Here is a 20200-nt window from a genome sequence, read left to right on the forward strand (position 1 = left end):
CCTGGACAACAGAGCGAGACTCAGTCTCAGATAAATAAATAAATAAATAAATAGCCAGGTGTAGTGGCTCATTGCCTGTAATCCCAGCAGTTTGGGAGGCCGAGGTGGGAGGACTGCTTGAGCCCGGGAGGACTGCTTGTGCCCGGGAGTTCAAGACTAGCCTGGATAATATAGCGAGACCTTGTCTCTATTAAAAAAAAAAAAAAAAAAACCTTAAAAACAAAACTTAGCCAAGCGTGGTGGCACCCCGGCAGAAACACGCCTAAGCCCAGGAGGCAGAGGTTGCAGTGAGCAGAGATCATGCCAATGCCCTCCCAGCCTGGGCAACAGAGCAAGCACCCTGCCTCAAAAATAAATAAATAAATAATTTTTTATAAAAAGAAATAAAGAAATGTTATTGGGGTTTTTAAAAACATGTTAAAGTAGATAAGGAGACATATCATTAAATATCCAAACTGTTCAAAAGATACAGGACTCTCACAGAGTTACACTAAGCTTGTGAAGACTTAGCTACTAAAAAGAAGAAAAAGAAATATATATATATAAAAAGATACACTAAGTAGCCGGGCGCAGTGGCTCACGCCTGTAATGCCAGCACTTTGGGAGGTGGAGGTGGGCGGATCACAAGGTCAGCAGATCGAGACCATCCTGGCTAACACAGTGAAATGCCGTCTCTACTAAAAATACAAAAAAATCAGCTGGGCGTGGTGGTGGGAGCCTGTACTCCCAGCTACTCCGGAGGCTGAGGCAGGAGAATGGCATGAACCCAGGAGGTGGAGCTTGCAGTGAGTGAGCCGAGATTGCGCCACTGCACTACAGCCTGGGGGACAGAGTAAGACTCTGTCTAAAAAAAATAAATAAATAAAAAACAAGAAGATACACTAAGCTAATGAAAGTCTTACCTTTGTCCATACCCACTGGTATAAAAGTTTTAACGCAAATTTATAATTCATCATAAGATATGCATTTAAAGGTCACAGTACTAAAAATGTAATGTTGTGATTAGCTCAAAAAAAGTAATGAATCCTTAGAGGAAAAAAATATTTAATATCTTAGACCACAGTGACTTGCACCATCCTAATAATGTACATTGCTTCCAACCCAAACGTTCTCAGCCTAAAAGGCGTTAGAGAAGGAGCAGCCTTGGGGAATACATTTCACTACATAAAGCTCCTGTGCCACTCCAGCTTCTTTGGTGCACCGCCACCAGGCACTCTCCTTCTTGCAACTCAACACCCAAACCCTGCCCTCCTCAGCTCACACCCTAAAAATGGCCCCTGGTCGTTCAGATTGTATTGTTGTTGATATTCTTGTCTCAGTTATTCCAGCCTGAAATATAGATGCCATTAATTCAAATTTTTCTTACTCCTAATGTGACAACCAGTTAATCAGATAAACAGGTCAGCTTTAAATGGTTAAGAGATAAAGGAAACTAAGGCCAGGCGCGGTGGCTCACCCCTGTAATCCCAACACTTTGGGACCTCAGGTGGATCACCTGAGGTCAGGAGTTCAAGGCCAGCCTGGCCAACATGCAGAAACCTGTCTCTACTAAAAATATAAAAATTAGCTGGGTGTGGTGGTGGGCACCTGTAATCCCAGCTACTCAGGAGGATGGGGCAGGAGAATCACTTGAACCCAGGAGGCGGAGGTTGCAGTGAGCTGAGATTGCACCATTTGCACTCTAGCCTGGGCGACAAGAGCGAAACTTCATCTAAAAAAAAAAAAAGAGAGAGAGATAAAGGAGACTAGAGATACAACATCCCACTCCCTTCCCCTCTCTGGAAATATATATGAGTAAGACTGAAGCTTTCAGAGATGGCGACTTCATCTTTATTGCTTAACCTAAAGAAATGCCTTCTGTGGTTAAAAAAAAAATTATTGCTACAGGAGCCAGAAGAAAGCCATGGCATCCCATACTTGTTAGAGGTAACTGAGGGCTATAGTAGACTACTACAATAAACATGAGCAGAGCATGGTGGCTCACATCTGTAACCCCAGCACTTTGAGAGGCCATGGTGGGAGGATCCCTTGAGGCCAGGAGTTCAAGACCATTCTGGGCAACATGGTGAGACCTTGTCTCTACAAAATTAAAAAATTAGCCAGGTATGGTGGCACGCATCTGTGGTCCCAGCTATCAGGAGGCTGAAGTGGGAGGATTGCTTAAGCCTAGGAGGTTGAGGCTGCAGTGATCTGTGACAGCGCCACTGCACTCGAGCCTGGGTGACAAAGTGAGACCCTGTCTCAAAAAAATAAAAATAAAAATAAAGAAATAGAATATGTCTGGGTGAAATTTGGAGTACTCCTCAAAGAAGCCCCAAACATATGGCTACTTAGTCCTGGTCTGTCATCAAACATCCGAAGCCACAGTGGCTCTAGTATTGCAGGAGATGGCCACCCGCAGGCACTCCCTTACCACCTGCTGAGGTTCTGCTGCTCCCAAATGGACCAGAGCAGAGAAGTATCATGTGACATCATTTCCTTGCTGTGCTAGGACCCCTGACATTTCTGATCATCCTTTTCTCTGGGCCACTTGGACCCAGGCTGGGACTCCACGCTTCTTGGCCCTTCACTTGCTCACAGTCTGCACTCTTCTTCCCCTTCCCAGTCAGGGGTGACAATGCTACAACTGAGCATTGGCCAGGAGATTGGAGAATGCTGCTTCCCTCCAGAGCAGCTCTGACTAAGGTGAGCATTGGCATTGCCTGACAGCAATGACTTGCCTGTGCTCAAAGTACTTTCTAAGGCTCAACAGAGATACCCTATTTAGAAAGTATTGAAATCCACTACATTCTACACTTAACTTAAAAGCTGGCCACTCAAAGCCTCTAGCTTTCTCAGAAATGCTGATTCAACCATAAAATTTCAGAACAACAAATAAGCCAGAAATTTCCTTACAGATAGGTTGTTCATTACTTTCATATAAAGTTATGTGACTCTTAAGTGAATTCAAAGGCCAAATCTTCGAAAGTCAAGATCCATAGAATAAATAAAACAGTTATTATACTTCATTTACACTTAGTTTTTGACAATATATTTTCAGCATTTGCTGATGATGCATAAGGTTGCTTTTGTTTTCTTCTTCACAATTGAACATGCAGTCAAGCAGCTTAGTCCAACAAGCAGTAATTTGAGACTAAAGAGTCATAACTTTTGGCATGCCAAATTCATACTTCACATATTCCCTTAAGAAATAGAATTCATAGCCAGGCATGGTGGTGTGCACCTGTAGTCCCAGCTACTCAAGAGGCTGAGGTGGGAAGATGCCTTGAGCCCAAGAGGTTGAGGCTGCAGTGAGCCATGATCATGCCACTGCACTCCAGCCTGGGTGACAGAGTAAGACCCTGTCTCAAAAATAAAAATAAATTAAATAAAATAAATAAACAGAACCTGGCTGGGTGTGGTGGCTCACACCTGTAATCCCAACACTTTGGGAGGTCGAGGCAGGAGGACTGCTTGAGGCCAGGGATTCAAGAACCAGCCTGGGCAACAAAACGAGACCTCGTCTCTACAAAAAAAAAAAAAAAAAAAAAAAAAAAAAAAAATTAATTAGCTGGGCCCACTGGCGAGTACCTATAGTCCCAGCTACCTGGGAGGCTGATGCAAAAGGATCCTTTGAGCCCAGGAATTCGAGGTTGCAGTGAGTTATGATTGTACCACTTCACTCCAGTCTATGTGACAGAGTGAGACCCTGTCTCAAAAAGAAGAAAGAAGAAGACGAAGAGAAAGAAGAAGGAGGAGGAGGAGGAGAAGGAGGAGGAGGAGGAGGAGGGGGAAGAGGAGAGCAGAACTGACATGCAACTTCTGGGTTATGCCCCTTAAATGAATAACATGTCTTTTTATTCTACTTTGCCTTCTCCCATCTTGCTGCCTGGAACTTGGACATGGCAACAAACCATCTAGGACCAAACAGATGAGGCTAATATTTTAGGGACACTTGAACGGCAGCATGGAAGAGCCAACAAACATATCAGCATTATTTGAGAAAGGAATCAGACTATTAAATGAGAAATAAAATTCTTTTTTATTATTTTTAAAACTCTACCCCTGAGTGACATATTAGAGAAATAACATTCTATCCTGTTTAAATTTTTGTTGTCTTTGTTAAAACAGCTAAAACTTTATCATCCTAATTGAAATGTCTTGCAATTTCAAAGTCACATTTAGAATTCATGTTTTTGTTACTAATTGCTATTTCATTTTCACTAATTGTTACAGAGTATTTAAGGCAAGGAGCAATAAAACATTCAAAGAATTATACAAATTTTTATACAAAGATAGTAACTTTACTAAAATTGATGGGCATTAACATGATGCAGTAGTTCAAAATGGTCATTATATCAGCTAATTATAAAAGTTCTAACCCAGTGAGCAAATCCTTTTCTCAAGGATTTGTGAGTAGGCAGCATTTAAATGCTGCCTACTCATAAAGAACATTAACACAGTCTGGAAGGGGAGTGTGTCTAAACACTGAATTTGGTTTTTGCCCTTTTGGAGCAGCTAGGGCAAAGGCTAGAAGAAAGCATTCCAATCATTCATAATAAGTAATTTCTTGGGGCTAACTCCTATGAGCAGATGTTATCCAGCTACTCTAAATCTATATTTAACAATCTTTTGAGTTTCAGGCTTTGTTTTTTGTTTTTGTTTTTGTTTTTTTTGAGACAGAGTCTCACTCTGTCACCCAGGCTGGAGTGCAGTGGCTGCGATCTCAGCTCACTGCAACCACCACCTCCCAGGTTCAAGCAATTCTCCTGCCTCAGCTTCCTTAGTAGCTAGGGCTACAGGTGCATGCCACCATTGCTGGTTATTTTTTGTATTTTTAGTAGAGAGGGGGTTTCACCATGTTGCCCAGGCTGGTCTCGAACCCCTGACCTCAAGTGATCTACCCGCCTCAGCCTCCCAAAGTGCTGGGATTACAGGCGTGAGACACCACATCTGGCCTTCAGTTTCAGTTTTAAAGTTAGCTAAGAATAGTCTGTTCATAGAGATATGTTCAAAAGAAATGTTCATAAGAGTTATATTCAAAAAGTTCAAGAAAACTGAAATTATTGTAATTATGAGCTCTTTCAGAAAATAGATTGCCATTAGATGCAAATTTCCATTCATAAATAACTCAGCTAGAGAACTGAGAAAGTTAGTTTTGAGTCATTCTCTCAGGATTATAAATACAAGGAAGAAGTGAAGACAAGAGAAATAATCTTGAAATAAAGAGCACTAGTACCTAGAAGTTTCATGTCATTGTGATGCCCAACATGAGCATAATTTCTTTTTCTTTTTCTTTTTTTTTAGACAGAGTCTTGCTCTGTAGCCCAGGTTGCAGTGCAATGGTGCAGTCTCGGCTCACTGCAACTTCACCTTCTGTGTTCAAACAATTCTCCTGCCTCAGCCTCCCGAGTAGCTGGGACAACAGGTGCCCACTACCACGTCCAGCTAAACTTTTGTATTTTTAGTAGAGACAGGGTTTCGCTATGTTGGTCAGGCAGGTCTCAAACTCCTGACCTCAAGTGATCTGACCGCCTTGGCCTCCCAAGTGCTGGAATTACAGGCGTGAGCCACCACGCCCAGCCAATGACCATATTTCTATTTCTACTATAGCTACCACAAATAAAAGAAGTAGTATTACTAGGAGAGGTGGGCGCAGTGTAATCTCACCACTTTGTAATACCTGTAATCTCAACACTTTGGGAGGCTGAGGTGGGAGGACTGGTTGAGCCAAGGAGTTCGAGACCAGCCTGGGAAACATAGGGAGACCTGGTCTCTACAAAAATAAAAAAAATTAGTCAGGCGTCGTGCCATGCGCCTGTGGTCCCAGCTACTTGGGCAGCTGAGATAGGAGGATCACTTGGGCCTGGGAGGTCGAGGCTGCTGTGAGCCATGATTGCACCACTGCACTCCAGCCTGGGTGACAGAAGGAGGCCCTCTCTCAAAAAAAATAATAATAATAATAAAAAAGAAAAATAAAAAAAGAAATGTGTATTTCTAGCCCTTATAATTTTCTTTGTTGTCGTTGCTTTGGGACAGGATTTTACTCGATCGCTCTATCGGGCTGGAGTGCAGTGGCGCCATCATAGCTCACTGCAGCCTCGACCTCCACGGGCTCAAGTGATCCTCCCATATCAGCCTCCCAAGTAGCAGGGACTACAGGCATGCACCACCTTATCCAGCTAATTTTTTTTGTATTTTGTAGAGACAGGGTTTCACCCTGTTGTCCAGGCTGATCTTGAACTCCTGAGCTCAAGTCATCTGCCCACCTCAGCCTCCCAAAGTGCTGGGATTACAAGTGTGAGCCACCTTGCCCAGCCTAGTGCTTATAATTCTCTTTGGGCTACCAAAGTAGGGTAAGAGTGGTAAGAATACAGGGTCCCTGAATGTTGCTGGAGGGGAGAGAAATCACATCTTAGAGAACATTCAGGGAACATCTGGGAGAAGCTATGAGAACATTCAGTTTTACAAATCATGAATAAGTCCTAAATTAATGACAGTAATCTCATTTCAAAGTGAGGATTAGTAGTAATGAACTAACTTTTCTCAGTTTCTCTATTTTCACTAATAGGACAGTGATCACCAGGTCACTTAGTCACAGAGCATTACACACCCATAGATTCTTCCCTCCACTTTATCCCACTTCTGTCACTACTTATTGCCATTCATTGTCAGCCTTTCTCTTCATTCCCACCACCATTGAATGAATTTAGGTACTTGGGGTACTTCACATCTCAGATCACTGAGATAGCCTTCTTTGCACCCACTTTCCAATACCACATTCACTAATTCATTCATTCAATACATATTTACATGAATAGGCACTGCAGTAAGTGCTGTGAGTACCATATTATACAAGTCAGACACCCTTCCTGCCCCAGTGGAGCATATGTTCTAGCAAGAGATGCTGGCAAACTAGTTTTATTACATACTTGTCCTCAGAGACTATAGAATAGTCCTGGATCTTATCCTATGTTATTAACTGCAGTGTATCCTCCCACTCACAAATTCATATTTTGAAGTCCTAACCCCTCAATGTGACTATATTTAGAGATACAGTCTTTAAGCTTATATGAGTTCATAAGGGTGGGTCCCTAATCTGACACCACTGATGTCCTCATAGGAAGAGGAAGAGACCCCAGGGACCTCTCTGTCTCTCTTTCTCTCCAAGGACACACAAAGGAAAGGCCATGTGAGGACATGGCAAGAAGGCAGCCATCTGCAAGCCAAGGAGAGAGGCCAGGAGAAACTAATCCTGGAGGCATCTTGATCTTGGACTTCCAGCTTCCAGAACTGTGAGAAAATCAATGTCTGCTGTTTAAACCACCCAGTCTGTGGTATTCTGTTATGGCAGCCTGAATTAATATATCCTGTTACTCTTGTTCACACCAGACTTAAGCACTATTCTCTATTACCATCCCTCAGCTCCTGTTAAGTAAAATTCTCCAAAGGCAGGCTTTTTCTTCTTCTTTCTTCTTCCCCTTCTCCTTCTCCTTCTTCCTCTTCTTTTTTCCTTTTTTTTTTTGAGACAGCGTCTGGCTCTGTCACCCAGCTGGAGTGCAGTGGCACAATCTTGGCTCACTGCTGCCTTGACCTCCCAGACTAAAGCAATTCTACCACCTCAGCTTCCCAAGTAAGCTGGGACCACAGGTGCACAACACTACCACACCCTACTTAACTTTTTTATTTTTTGTAGAGGCGGGGTTTCGCCCATGTTGCCTAGGCTGGTCCCAAACTCCTGGGCTTAAATGATCCTCCCGCCTCAGCCTCCCAAATATGCTGGGATTCCAGGCATGAGCCACTGTATCAGCCTTTTTTTTTTTTTTTTTGAGACAGGGCCTCACTCCATAGCCCAAGCTGGAGTGCAGTGGTGCGATCTCAGCTCACTGCATCCTTGATTTCCCAGGGGCTCAGGTGATCCTCCCACCTCTGCCTCCCCAGTAGCTAGGACTACAGATGCACACCACCACGCCTGGCTAATTTTTTGTATTTTTTGTAAAGACAGAGTCTCCCTATGTTGCCCAGGCTAGTCTCGAGCTCCCAGGTTCAAGTGATCCGCCCTCCTTGGCCTCCCAAAGTGTTGGGATTACAGGTGTAAACCACGATATCCGGTCAATAGGGAGTGTTCTTATTTTAGTTGTAGACAAAGTACACACTACCTGCACTTTGGGAAGCCAAGGAAGGAGAACTGCTCGAGGCCAGGAGTTTGAGACCAGCCTGGGAAACATAGCAAGACTTCGTCTCTACAAAAAATTTTAAAAACTAGCCAGTCCTGGTGGTGCACACCTATAGTCCCAGCTACTCAGGAGGCTACAGCAGAAGGATCACTGGAGCTCAGGAGGTCAAGTCTGCAGTGAGCTGTGATGGCACCATTGCACTCCAGCCTAGGTAAGACCCAGAGTGAGACCCTGTCTCTAAAAAAATAGAAAAAGGAAGGAAATGTGAAGTATAAAGGCCATGGTCCATAGCAATTCTGAAATGCAACTCAGCAAATATTGGAAGTTCTTTGATTAGGTTTCAGTGTATGGAAATAATTTTCTGTGGATCTTGGCTCCACCCTCTATGCTCCTGGTTCTGCCTTCTGAGTCTCCCTTCCTTTTTCATGAAAGGTGTAAAGTTTGATGCTCAGTGGTTTTCTTATGCTGCTTCCTGCTAATAGAATTTTGGAAGTTCAATGACTTCTTTTCATTTGCTACTCTTTCTGTCCCTTTCAGTCCAAACTGGCAGTGTTTTTGGTGATGCAATTTTCTTAAAAACTTTGTAGGCCTTCTGTGAATTTCATTGGCATTCACTCCATTGGATAAAAGCCACATCCAAAAATCTCATCTAGGTAAGATCTTTTTCTACCTTGGGCTCCTGTTGATTTTGCTGAGAACAATGTCCTTAAACTTCCTAGAAGACCTGTGGTTTCACTGAAAAGGTCCTTGAGGCACACTCTTAGTCTCTTTCAAGGGCCTTTTATGTAACTGAATACTGATTCGTTCATCTTTCTGAGATTTTAACAAAAGGCTACATAGTCACACCTCCAACATTTCCTCTGCCATTCATTTTTCTTTTTTTTCCTTTTTTTCTTTTTCTTTTTTTTTTTCAGGGTCTCACTCTGTTGCCCAGGCTGGAGGGCAGTGGTGAAATCACAGCTCATCATAGTAATCTCAAACTCCTGGGCTCAAGAGATCCTCCTGCCTTAGCCTCCCAAGTAACTGGGATTACAGATGCTCACTACCATACCCAGCTAATTTTTATTTTTTGTAGAGATGGAGTCTTGCTATGTTGCCCAGGCTAGTCTCAAACTTCTGGGCTCAAGCAATCCTCCCACCTCAGCCTCCCAAAATGCTGGGATTACAGGCATGAGTCACCATGCCCAGCCTCTCTGCCATTTTTCTTGACAGTGCTTGGAAGCCATTTCTTGTTCTAGCATATTCTCCGCTCTGAAGAGACTGAGTATTTTCAAAATCATCAAGTCCTAACTCCTTTTGTTTCATAGTTCTCTCCATTTATTTCTCTCCTCTCATATTTTGCTATAAATATTAAGAAGAAATCCAGTGGGGCCTTCAACACTTTGCTTTGAAATATCCATTCCTACAAAAGCAAACCCAGGACTCACATGTTCTGCTTTCCACATAATTGCAGGAGACATTTGACTACATTTTCTGCCATTACATAACAAAGATATATACCTTCCTCCAGTTTCTAAAAACATGCTCCTCATTTCCTTTTGAACTTGGGAGTGTTTCTAAAGTCCATAAAGTCCTTTAAAGTCTTTAAAGTTTCTATTAACAGTATGTTCAAGCAATTTGGACTTTATCATTCTCCTCAAAATTATTCCACCTTCTTACTATTCCCTGGTTTCAAAGCTACTTCCACATATTTTGTTATTTTTTATAGCAGCATTGCACTCCCAGGTACCATAATACTAAAACCAGTTCTCTCTCACTATGTAACAATGTTACCACAAATTTAGCAGCTTAAAACAAACGCACATTTACTATTTCATAGTTTTTGTGAGTCAGGAATATGGGAACAGCTGTGCCTGCTCCTTTCTTTTCGGGTCTCTGAGAAAGTGTTAGCCAGGACTGGGGAGTCATCTGATGACCAACCAGGTAGTGATCTGTTTCCAAACGCATGATGTTGCCAGCGGGATTCAGTTCTTTCTGGGTCACTAGGCTGAGGGTCTTTCTTCCTTGCTGGCTGCTGGTAGGAGGTCACCCTCAGTTCTTGCTACATGGGCCTCTTCTGATGGATATTTACTTTGCCAAAGCCAGCAAGGGAAAGAGAAAAATAGTCTACTAGCAAGATAGGAGCACCAATTTTATGTAACATCATGATGGAAGTGACATACCATCTCCTTTTGCCATATTTTATTGGTTACAGCAAGCCACAGGTTCCTCACATATGCATGGGGACAGGATTACACAAGGATATAAATACTAGAAGGTAGGGGTAACTGGCAGAAATCCGAGAGTCTTTCTGCCACAAGATACTAACTGATGGCCGGGTACGGTGGCTCACGCCTGTAATCCCAGGATTTTGGGAGGTTAAGGCTGGCGGATCACCTGAGGTCGGCAGTTCACGACCAGCCTGACCAACATGGTGAAACCCCGTCTCTACTAAAAATACAAAATTAGCTGTGCGTGGTGGCACATGCCTGTAATCCCAGCTACTCGGGAGGCTGAGGCAGGAGAATCGCTTGAACCCAGGAGATGGAGGTTGCAGTGAGCCAAGATCACGCCATTGCACTCCAGCCTGGGCAACAAGAGCTAAACTCCATCTCAAAAAAAAAAAAAAAAAAATACTAATTGATGCATTAAATTAGAGAAACAGCTTTGCGCCATGTGTAAATGCTATTAGTCTTTTTTATTCACATTAACATTAATATAAACTATTCTTTCAAATATATTCTGAGCACCTACCAGGTGCTAGGCATTATGCTAAGTATAGGATATGGTACAAAGGTGAGCAAAAACAGACACAGTTCCTGTCCTCATGAAAATTCTAGTCAGAAGGAGAGAGAAAATAGTTACGTGAATAAATGTGAAATTATGATTTTCACAAATACTATGAAAGTTTATGATACTATGAAAATCCGTAGGATGAGGAAATGACCTGATCTAGTGGTTGGGCACAGCTTCCGGGAGAAAATGACATTTCATTTGAGATATAAAAAATGAGCAAGAACAAACTAGAAAAAGCAAGGAAATAAATTCCATGCATTCAGAAGATCATGTAGGTACTGCAAGAGGCAGTACCCCCAACTCTGATCACCACTTTGGGGTCTACACACATACATACATCTGCTTATTTGTACTTCTCAAAATCAATGTGTAGAAAACCAATCTTGGCTTGTAAAACTTAGTCCTTTCCCAACATTCCCTACTTCAGTGAAAGACACCACCATCTGTAAAACTGGAAGTGAGAAACCTAGGAGTTATTCTTGACAGTTCCCTCTTCTTCACTCCCTCACCAAATACTATGCACTTTATTACTAGTTACACAACAGGTCTCTCATAATCCAGACATACCACATTCTCTCCTGTTCCCCAAGCCTTTGCTTTTGCTGGTCCTATGCTTGGAAATTCCTCTCCATCCTCACCTCCTTCTCTTCTTAGCAATATCCTAATTCTTCCTTCAAGACGTAACCCAAACATATTGCACTTGGCATTCTACTACATCCATGCGTAAATAATAACCTCTCTCCTCAGGGATATAATACACTTTTCAAATACCTCATCACCCCTGTTACAGGTTGGTTGTCTGGGAAGCAGACTTTCAGGCAGATCGGCAAGCAGGACAACATTAGGAAGTGCTCCTGGAACCAATGCCAGTGGAAGGAGAAGGAACTAGGATTGGGCAGAGGGAGAGCTGGGTTGAGATGTACCAAAAGTCCTCAGCCAAGCAGTGCTCTGGGCTGGGATGGTCCTTGGGATCTTTCCAAATTGAGTTAAGAAGGCCAGGACTTTAAATCCTCCTCCCCAGGATGATCAGTCCATTGGATGCGAGTTATCCCTGGAAGGAGGCATGACTTTGGCTGAAGAAGTTTTCCTCAGTAATCTCCCCCAAAGTATGACAGCTTAGGGATGTCTTCTGGATGTTTCCCAGAGTTAGAGAATAAGTCTTTCATTCCTGAAGAGGGATCCAGGAGATGCACTGCAGCATCCACTACGATCCCTAGGCTCAAATCAGTTTACTAGAACCACATTCCCTTGTGTTAAGGAAGGCTCCATTGCCCTCACTAGGTATTTTTTTTTGGTGTGTGTGTGTTTTTGTTGTGTGTGTGTGTGTGTGTGTGTGTGTGGTTTGGTTTTCTTTTCCTTTTTTTTGGGGGGGGGGGACTAGATCTCACTGTGTTGCCTGGGCTATTCACAGTGGCTATTCATAAGTGCGATCATAGCATACTACGACCTTGAACTCCTGGACTCAAGCATTCCTCCTGCCTCAACTTCCCAAAGAAGCCTAACTAGTTTTTGAGACATTTGCTTCCTTAAAGAGTTGGGATTTAATAGAAATCTGGTAAAGGAATTACTGAATAAATGACCCAAGGCGACTGATTAACCAAAAACACAGGACCTTACTTGAAAAAAACAGAGTAAACCCGGCAGGGGGCTCACACCTGTAATCCCAGCACTTTGGGAGGCCGAGGCAGGTGGATCTCTTGAGGCCAGGAGTTCGAGACCAGCCTGGTCAACATGGTGAAACCCCGTCTCCACTGAAATTACAAAAATTAGCCAGGCGTGGTGGCTCATGCCTGTAATCCCAGCTACTCAGGAGGCTGAAGCAGGAGAATTGCTTGAACCCGGAGGCGGAGGTTGCAGTGAGCTGAGATTGTGCCATTGCACTCCAGCCTGGGCAACAGAGGGAGACTCCATCTCAAAAAAAAAAAAAAGAAAAGAAAAGAAAAAGAGAAAACAATGCAAAACAGAGTGCAAATATCCTTTTTTTTTTTTCCTCCCAGACAAGGTCTCACTCTGTCGCCCAGGCTGGAGTGCAGTGGCAAGATCTTGGCTCACTGTACCCTCGACTTCTCTGGGCTCAGGTGGTCCTCCCACCTCAGCCTCCCAAGTAGCTGGGACAACAGGAGTGTACCACCATGCCCAGCTAATTTTTCTACTTTTTATAGAGACGGGGTTTTGCCATGTTGCCCAGGCTGGTCTTGAACTCCTCTGCTCAAGCAATCTGCCTGCCTCAGCCTCCCAAAGTGCTGGGATTACAGGCTTGAGCCACCACACTCAGCTGTCATTTAATTTTTGTCATTTAGATTTAATTACAAAGTATTTTAGGCATACAAAAAGTAGAGATAAGGAGTACCTGTGTATTCGTAACTTTTAACCTAGTTTAAGAGATAAAACATTATATATTTGTAGCTCCCTTGTATAGTTTTCACTTATCCCATTTCTCTCCCACTCTTCCTAGAAATAATCACTATCTCAAATTTGGTGTTCATTATTCCCATGCACGGTTTTATATTCTTACCACATATGCATTCTACTGAATGAGTATACTATAACTTTCACTTTTGTTATCACTTTCACAGCCTCCATGCTTCCCCCAGCCCCCACCCTGATGTTCCCTTGAGGTACAATTGATAAAATCTAATTTTTAGTTCCATACAGATTCTTAGCTTATCTTCTGATCTCCTAAAGGAAACATCTTGGCCCTTGCAGCAACACATTTACAAACTAGCTTAGGATTCTGAGCATACTTCTGCAGGCAGTTTAGTTATTTACTAATTCTTCCTTTATTCTGAGAATAACCCTTTCCGGACTGTGTCTGAAAATTCTTGGCACACTCAACTATAGTTCCCTGCTTTACCATAAAATCATTCTCCTAGGTGTGTAACTCTGTGACCTGGTAGTTTACAATGGCAAGAATCTACATTTTGAAGACCCAAGCCATCATGTTTCTTTCACCAGCCATCACATAAGCTGTTTCTGCAACCAGGAAGAGGGCTCTCACCAGAACCCAACCAGGCTGCCACGTAGCTTGGACTACCAGCTCCAGAACTGTGAGGAAAAAAAACTTCTGTTGTTTAAATTACCCAGTATGTGGTATTTTGTGATGGCAGCCCCAGCAAACTAATATGCACACTAATCCCCATAACTGACTGCACAGTATACTGAAAAAGAGGAGTGATCAAGTGTCAAGTGCAGTGGGAGGTCTGAGTTCCTGTTTGGGCTCTGTCACTCAGACTCTAGGGCATAACACTTGACCCTTTGAAGCTCCCTTTTCCTCATCTATAAAATGAAGGGCATTAAGTAGCACTTCATGTCCCCGAACACTTTCAAACTGAAAGTATTTAATTCACAAATTGTGAGCTATGGCTCAGGCAATTATAGCACAGCGCCACTACTCCATCTCAGGAGGTAATCATGGATATTCACAAAGATTTAGTTACAAACATATTCATGACAGAACTGCATTTAATGGCAAAAAAAAAAAAATCCTGTCAATAATCTAACTATACAATAAAGTATGTTAAATCAGAGACAGACAATATCTCGCCATTATAAGTGATACTTTAAGTGAATATTGTGCAAACTCATTAAAAAATGTTTTTGTGGCCAGGCGCAGTGGCTCACGCCTGTAATCCCAGCACTCTGGGAGGCCCAGGCAGGCGGATCACCTGAGGTCAGAAGTTCAAGACCAGCCTGGCCATGGTGAAATCCCATCTCTACTAAAAATACAAAAAATTAGCCGGGCGTGGTGGTGGGCACCTGTAATCCCAGTTACTCGGGAGGCTGAGGCAGGAGAATCGCTCAAACCTGGGAGGCAGAGGTTGCAGTGAGGCAAGATCATGCCATTGCACTCCAGCCTAGGCAAAAACAGTGAAACTCCATTTCAAAAAAAAAAAAAAGGTTTTTGTTAATGAACATCAAGGATATAGTGTTGAGAAACCTTGTTCTTTAAAATCATAGTTTGGCAAAAACTTTGAAATCTCATCATTGAAAATGGAACATCTCACTCTTGTAGGATCTGAGTCCTATGAGTCATTTTATTTTTAAATTTTTTGGGGTACATGGTAGAAGTATATATTATAGGGTACATGAGACATTTTGATACAGGCATACAATTCATAATAGACACATAAAGGTAAATGGAGTATCCATCGCTTCAGCATTTATCCTTTGTGTTACAACCCAATTATATTTTTATTTTTAAATGTACAATAAATTGTTGACTATAGACACTGTTGTGCTATCAGATGCTACATCTTCACTCTAACTATACATGACTTTTTAAAATCTTTTTTTGAACTGCTTTATTCAAGTATGACAGACACGAATTAAACAATACTTTATATAATTTGATAAATTTTGAAATATATACCCATAAAACCATTACCACAATCAAAATAATGCACATATCCATCACACCCATGGGTTTCCTGGTACCCCTTGGTTATCCCTCCCTCTCTCCCATTTCTCCTTCCTCCCACCACCCTCCACCCCCATCCCCAAGGAATCACTGATTTGCTTTGTCACTATAGATTAGTTTGCATTTTCAAGTTTTATGTAAATGGAATCATACACCATGTACTCTTTTTTATCTGGCTTCTTTCACTCAGCATAATCCATGTTGTTACATGTATTCATAGTTCATTCCTTTTTATTTCTGGGTCGTATTCCACTGTATGGGTCACTCCCAGAAAAAGCAGTCCTTATTTCCAACCCGGTGCAGAGCTGCAGGTAAACGGTTTCATACACAACAGCTTAACTTTGTCATTTACAAGAAATTAGAATTCCCACTTTAGGCCAGACTTGATTTTAACTTCTTTACCACTTCAATTTGAAGGTTTTGTTTTGTTTTGTTTTGAGACAGAATCTCCTGTCACCCAGGCTGGAGTGCAGTAGCACGATCTCAGCTCACTGCAGCCTCCACCTTCTGGGTTCAAGTTATTTTCATGCCTCAGCCACCTGAGTAGCTGGGATTACAGGCGTGAGCCACAGCACCAGCCATTATTGTAAGAGTTTAATTTGAAAATTCACAGGTGGGCCGGGAGCGGTGGCTCACGCCTGTAATCCCAGCACTTTGGGAGGCCCATGCGCGCAGATCACGAAGTCAGGGCGACTGCAGCCTCGGCAACACAGCGAGACTCCATCTCAAAAGATAAAAAATCAAAAATTCACAGATGTTTATCTAGAATGGTCAGAATAGTCAGTGGAACTTCTTAGGAAAATCATGACCCTTCACATCTCTAGAACCAAAACACGTGCAGAAATCTTATTTCACAAATATAAATGGAATTTGGAAACTTTGAGTTAAAGCAGATCCCAATAACATTTGCTAAGTTTTTGGCCTCCTAATTTAATTTAGTCTTTAATCATAAGTCTTGGCAAGTGTAGTATACTTTTATTATTTATTATTTACAAAACTCCCTTCCACACATGAATCACAATATGCATTACGACACTGTTGCAAAATAGGTCAAAATACATTTTTGGTATTTGGTGGTTATTAATATTACCCCTGCTGTATTCCTTGAGAAAGCCTGTATTTAGTTCACTTAAGACAGTTGCTTACACGCTAATGATCATTTACCGATAAAATACAGAGTTTCCTTATAGCAAAATATAATCTTAAAACCCTAAGGCAGCCTTCAAGCATTTCCCTTATAATTAAAACCTGAAGGCCTGGCGTGGTGGCTCACGCCTGTAATCCCAGCACTTTGGGAGGCTGAGGTGGGCGGATCACGAGGTCAGGAGATCAAGACCATCCTGGCTAACACGGTGAAACCCCGTCTCTACTAAAAATACAAAAAATTAGCCGGGCGTGGTGGTGGGTGCCTATAGTCCCAGCTGCTCGGGAGGCTGAGGCAGGAGAATGGCTTGAACCCAGGAGGCGGACCTTGCAGTGAGCGGAGATAGTGCCATTGCACTCCAGCCCGGGCGACAGAGCGAGACTCTTGTCTCAAAAAAAAAAAAAAAAAAAAAAAAAAAAAAAAAATCTGAAAAGGCAGTTCGTTTCCTTCTATAGCTGCATCCCAGAGATGGTCAACATGGCATATAAAAATGGAATTTTTGCAAACCCCTTTTGCAGTGTTGTAGAAAAGCTTAAAATAAAACGTAACGAGAAAGCTCCCTCCATAAGTAAATACAATCTAATGTGCTTCCCCTTATGTGTTATTAAAGCTACAAATTAGTAGGAAAAGAATAGTGCCGCCCACGGGCTTTCCAACTTTTGAATTCTGGGGACTAACAACAGAGAGCAAGAGTGAATGAGCCAAACGACGCAAACGTGCCCTCGCCAGGCTGGCAACTGGTAGGCACGCAGTGTATTAGTTGCCCTGGAGAGAAACACCCTGGAGAGAAATACCCAATTTGTGAACTAAACCTAGGTCCCGGAAGAACAGTGTTCGGCGTCAGACTCCGTTGAGCTCATTCTGGAAGGATCCAACTGGCGCCACCAGGGAGAAAAAGCGATTCCACCTCAATAACACTCCAGAAAAAGGCATGAAGAGCCCTATACCTGCCAGGGCGACTTTGACCTAGACCCGGTGACCCGGTTCCTAGCGCTGCAGCCCTACCCGCCCCCCGCCCGCCCCCGCCTTGCGCGGAACCCCTCCCCTGTACTCATTCGTTGCGCCACGTCTCCTAACTCAGCGCCACCAGCCACCCCGCAGAGGCGTCCGCCAATTAACCCCTCCCAGCTTCTGGTCTACAGTCACGGGTCCCCAACGCCGCGTCTTAACCAGGCCCGAACCGACCACCGCCAACCTTCCCTGACACGCCTTTGCCCCACCCGACCCCGCCCGCCCCCACGTGACGCCCACGCCCCGCCCACTGGCGCCCACGTGACCCACGGTCGTCCCCGCGCGCGGCGTGGATCGCGGCCCAAGCCGCCATTGTTCCGCCGAGGGAGGACAGCGGGGCCTGGCGCTGGCGCCGAGACGCCGCTTAGCGGCCGCCACTGGAGACACTCCCTCCCGCCTCCCGGGTCTCCTGGCGGCGGCGGAGTGAGGCTGACAGCGGGGAACCTGGGAGACCCCTCCGCCCTCCCCGCGGTGGCAGCGGCCGATCCCCGGCTCCGGCGCGAGGGACGGCCGCGATGCGCTCGGCCTGAGGTTACCCGGCCTGGCCCTTCCTCGCTTCCCTCGACTATTCCACTGCGTCTCCGCGCCCCGGCGTCATCCTGCGAGTCCCTCTGACGGGAGGGAAGATGGCTGCACGGAGCTGGCAGGACGAGCTGGCCCAGCAGGCCGAGGAGGGCTCGGCCCGGCTGCGGGAAATGCTCTCGGTCGGCCTAGGCTTTCTGCGCACCGAGCTGGGCCTCGACCTGGGGCTGGAGCCGAAACGGTACCCCGGCTGGGTGATCCTGGTGGGCACTGGCGCGCTCGGGCTGCTGCTGCTGTTTCTGCTGGGCTACGGCTGGGCCGCGGCTTGCGCCGGCGCCCGCAAAAAGCGGAGGAACCCGCCCCGCAAGCGGGAGGAGGCGGCGGCCGTGCCGGCCGCGGCCCCCGACGACCTGGCCTTGTTGAAGAATCTCCGGAGCGAGGAACAGAAGAAGAAGAACCGGAAGAAACTGTCCGAGAAGCCCAAAGTGAGTATGGGATGAGCGGCAGTAGAGAACGGGCGAAGGGCGGGCGTGGAGACCCTCGAGCTTGGGGGAGGCCGCGCCCCAGCCGGGAAGGAAAAGAGTGCTTAGTCGAAAGCCGAGAGGCAGCACTCCCAAGTGGAGGAGGAGGTGATAGGTGGTCATGTTATTTGGGGAATGGGGGAAACTCAGGAAGTATAGGACTAGTGGGGAAGCCCAGTTTCGAGGAAGGAAGTTAGGAGGTCTGGGGGTCCGTTCAGATAGGCGCCCAGAGGTCAAGCCATCTTTGGGAACCTTCACCGCTAGAATAAGCACAGCATCCTTCCTTGAGGCCTGCAGAGTAGGCTGCATGTGGAGCGTAATGGGACCTTAAGGTGGTGTTAGGAAGTTGTGGAAAGACTGCGCTCGGAAGACAGATGTCTATCTCAAGTCACATTGAGACAGTAGCCAGTGGAAGAAGTGCGGTGACCTAGAAATTCTGGGGCTTACACGGGATTAAAGGTGTCCAGGTCTAGACGCGCTTCCATTTTAGTTGGGACTGTTAAAGGGAAATGGTTGCCCATTCTTGTTCTGGCAAATGTGGCCAACAGAGGCCGGAACGGGAGCAAGGCAAGAGGGGGTCGGTTACCTAATACGCTTTGAGGTGTATGGTCCTGTGAGAAAGAGCTAAGGCGAGTTCAACGAACGAGTCTGTTGCACACTCTGTGGCGTGGTAGATTTGTGAAATAGAGTAAAGGGAGATGACAGGGCAGAATGGTGAAAGCCGAGAGAGGAATTCACGCACCGATTTACTGGGCCACGTGTGGAAGTTGCAGAGGGCATCACGTCTGTCTTAGGCCTTCATGTTTTACGTTTACATTCTTTATTGCCATTCCCATGGTTCTCCCATTATATCTTTCATAGTTTTATGTATTTTTAAAAATATTTTACATTTGAGCAAATTGAGACTATGGAGGGTATGCAGAGTTAGAAACAGCACCTAACCTATTTTTATATCCACCGAATTAAGCTCTTCACCTTTTCAGTACAATTCAGTAAGCCAGTACGAAGGCCCTACTATGTGAAATTTGCACTCTGGTGTTTGGAGGGCAGTGCAAGGTATACACGTAGAGTCAGTGTTGGAGAGTAGTGTAGGAGACAGATTCATAAATAATTAGAATTTTGCATAGACTGATAGGTGTTAAAGAGGTTTTAACTGAGTGTTAATGAGGTTTGGAGGGTAGGAGACATTTCATTGGAGGGCTTTAGGAAAGTTGTTGGAGGAAATGGGGTTTGAGTTCCAACTAACAAGAGTTTTGTTGGTAACAAACTCTAATCTCTAGATTAGAGATGTGACAGGTCACAGTTAGTGCATTATGAGGCCTGGATAGGCCTTCACGTTTTGCCTGCTGATTAAGAGATGCAAGATACATATGAAACCTGGAAAAGGCACAACTTTGTCAATGTGAATACTACCATAAGTTAGGAGAGGAGAAAATAGAACTGATTTGGAACATAAATAATTTAAAAATTTGTGGAGACTATCAAGAATTACCAATTATCAAAGTAATGTTATGGTGAAAATAGAGAATCTTGCTCCAAGGTAAGGAAAGAAGGTGATCTTGAAAGAAACACATTCAGCACAAACCCATGTGGATGAAGCACATTGTGAAAATTTCAAAGCCCTATTTGGGACATCTAGAAATTTCAGATAAAC

General features: G+C 44.3%; 1 protein-coding gene across 10 annotated transcripts in view; it reads left to right on the top strand.

Annotated features, from left to right (window-relative positions):
• The first annotated feature begins 16936 nt into the window (after positions 1-16936).
• The window catches only part of MTDH (metadherin), an 82900-nt gene continuing 79636 nt past the window's right edge, over positions 16937-20200 (top strand). For 9 of the 10 annotated variants that reach the window (XM_016959711.4, XM_016959714.4, XM_009455693.5 and 6 more), the window contains exon 1: positions 17592-18510. In XM_016959711.4, the coding sequence (XP_016815200.1) occupies positions 18130-18510 (381 nt within the window). In that variant the 5' untranslated portion in view covers positions 17592-18129. Of the gene's footprint in view, positions 18511-20200 lie in introns of all 10 variants that reach the window. The other variant, XM_001147548.6, reaches the window with a different exon arrangement.

This window comes from Pan troglodytes, chromosome 7 (assembly GCF_028858775.2).
Source record: "Pan troglodytes isolate AG18354 chromosome 7, NHGRI_mPanTro3-v2.0_pri, whole genome shotgun sequence".
Classification (NCBI taxonomy): Eukaryota; Metazoa; Chordata; class Mammalia; order Primates; family Hominidae; genus Pan; species Pan troglodytes.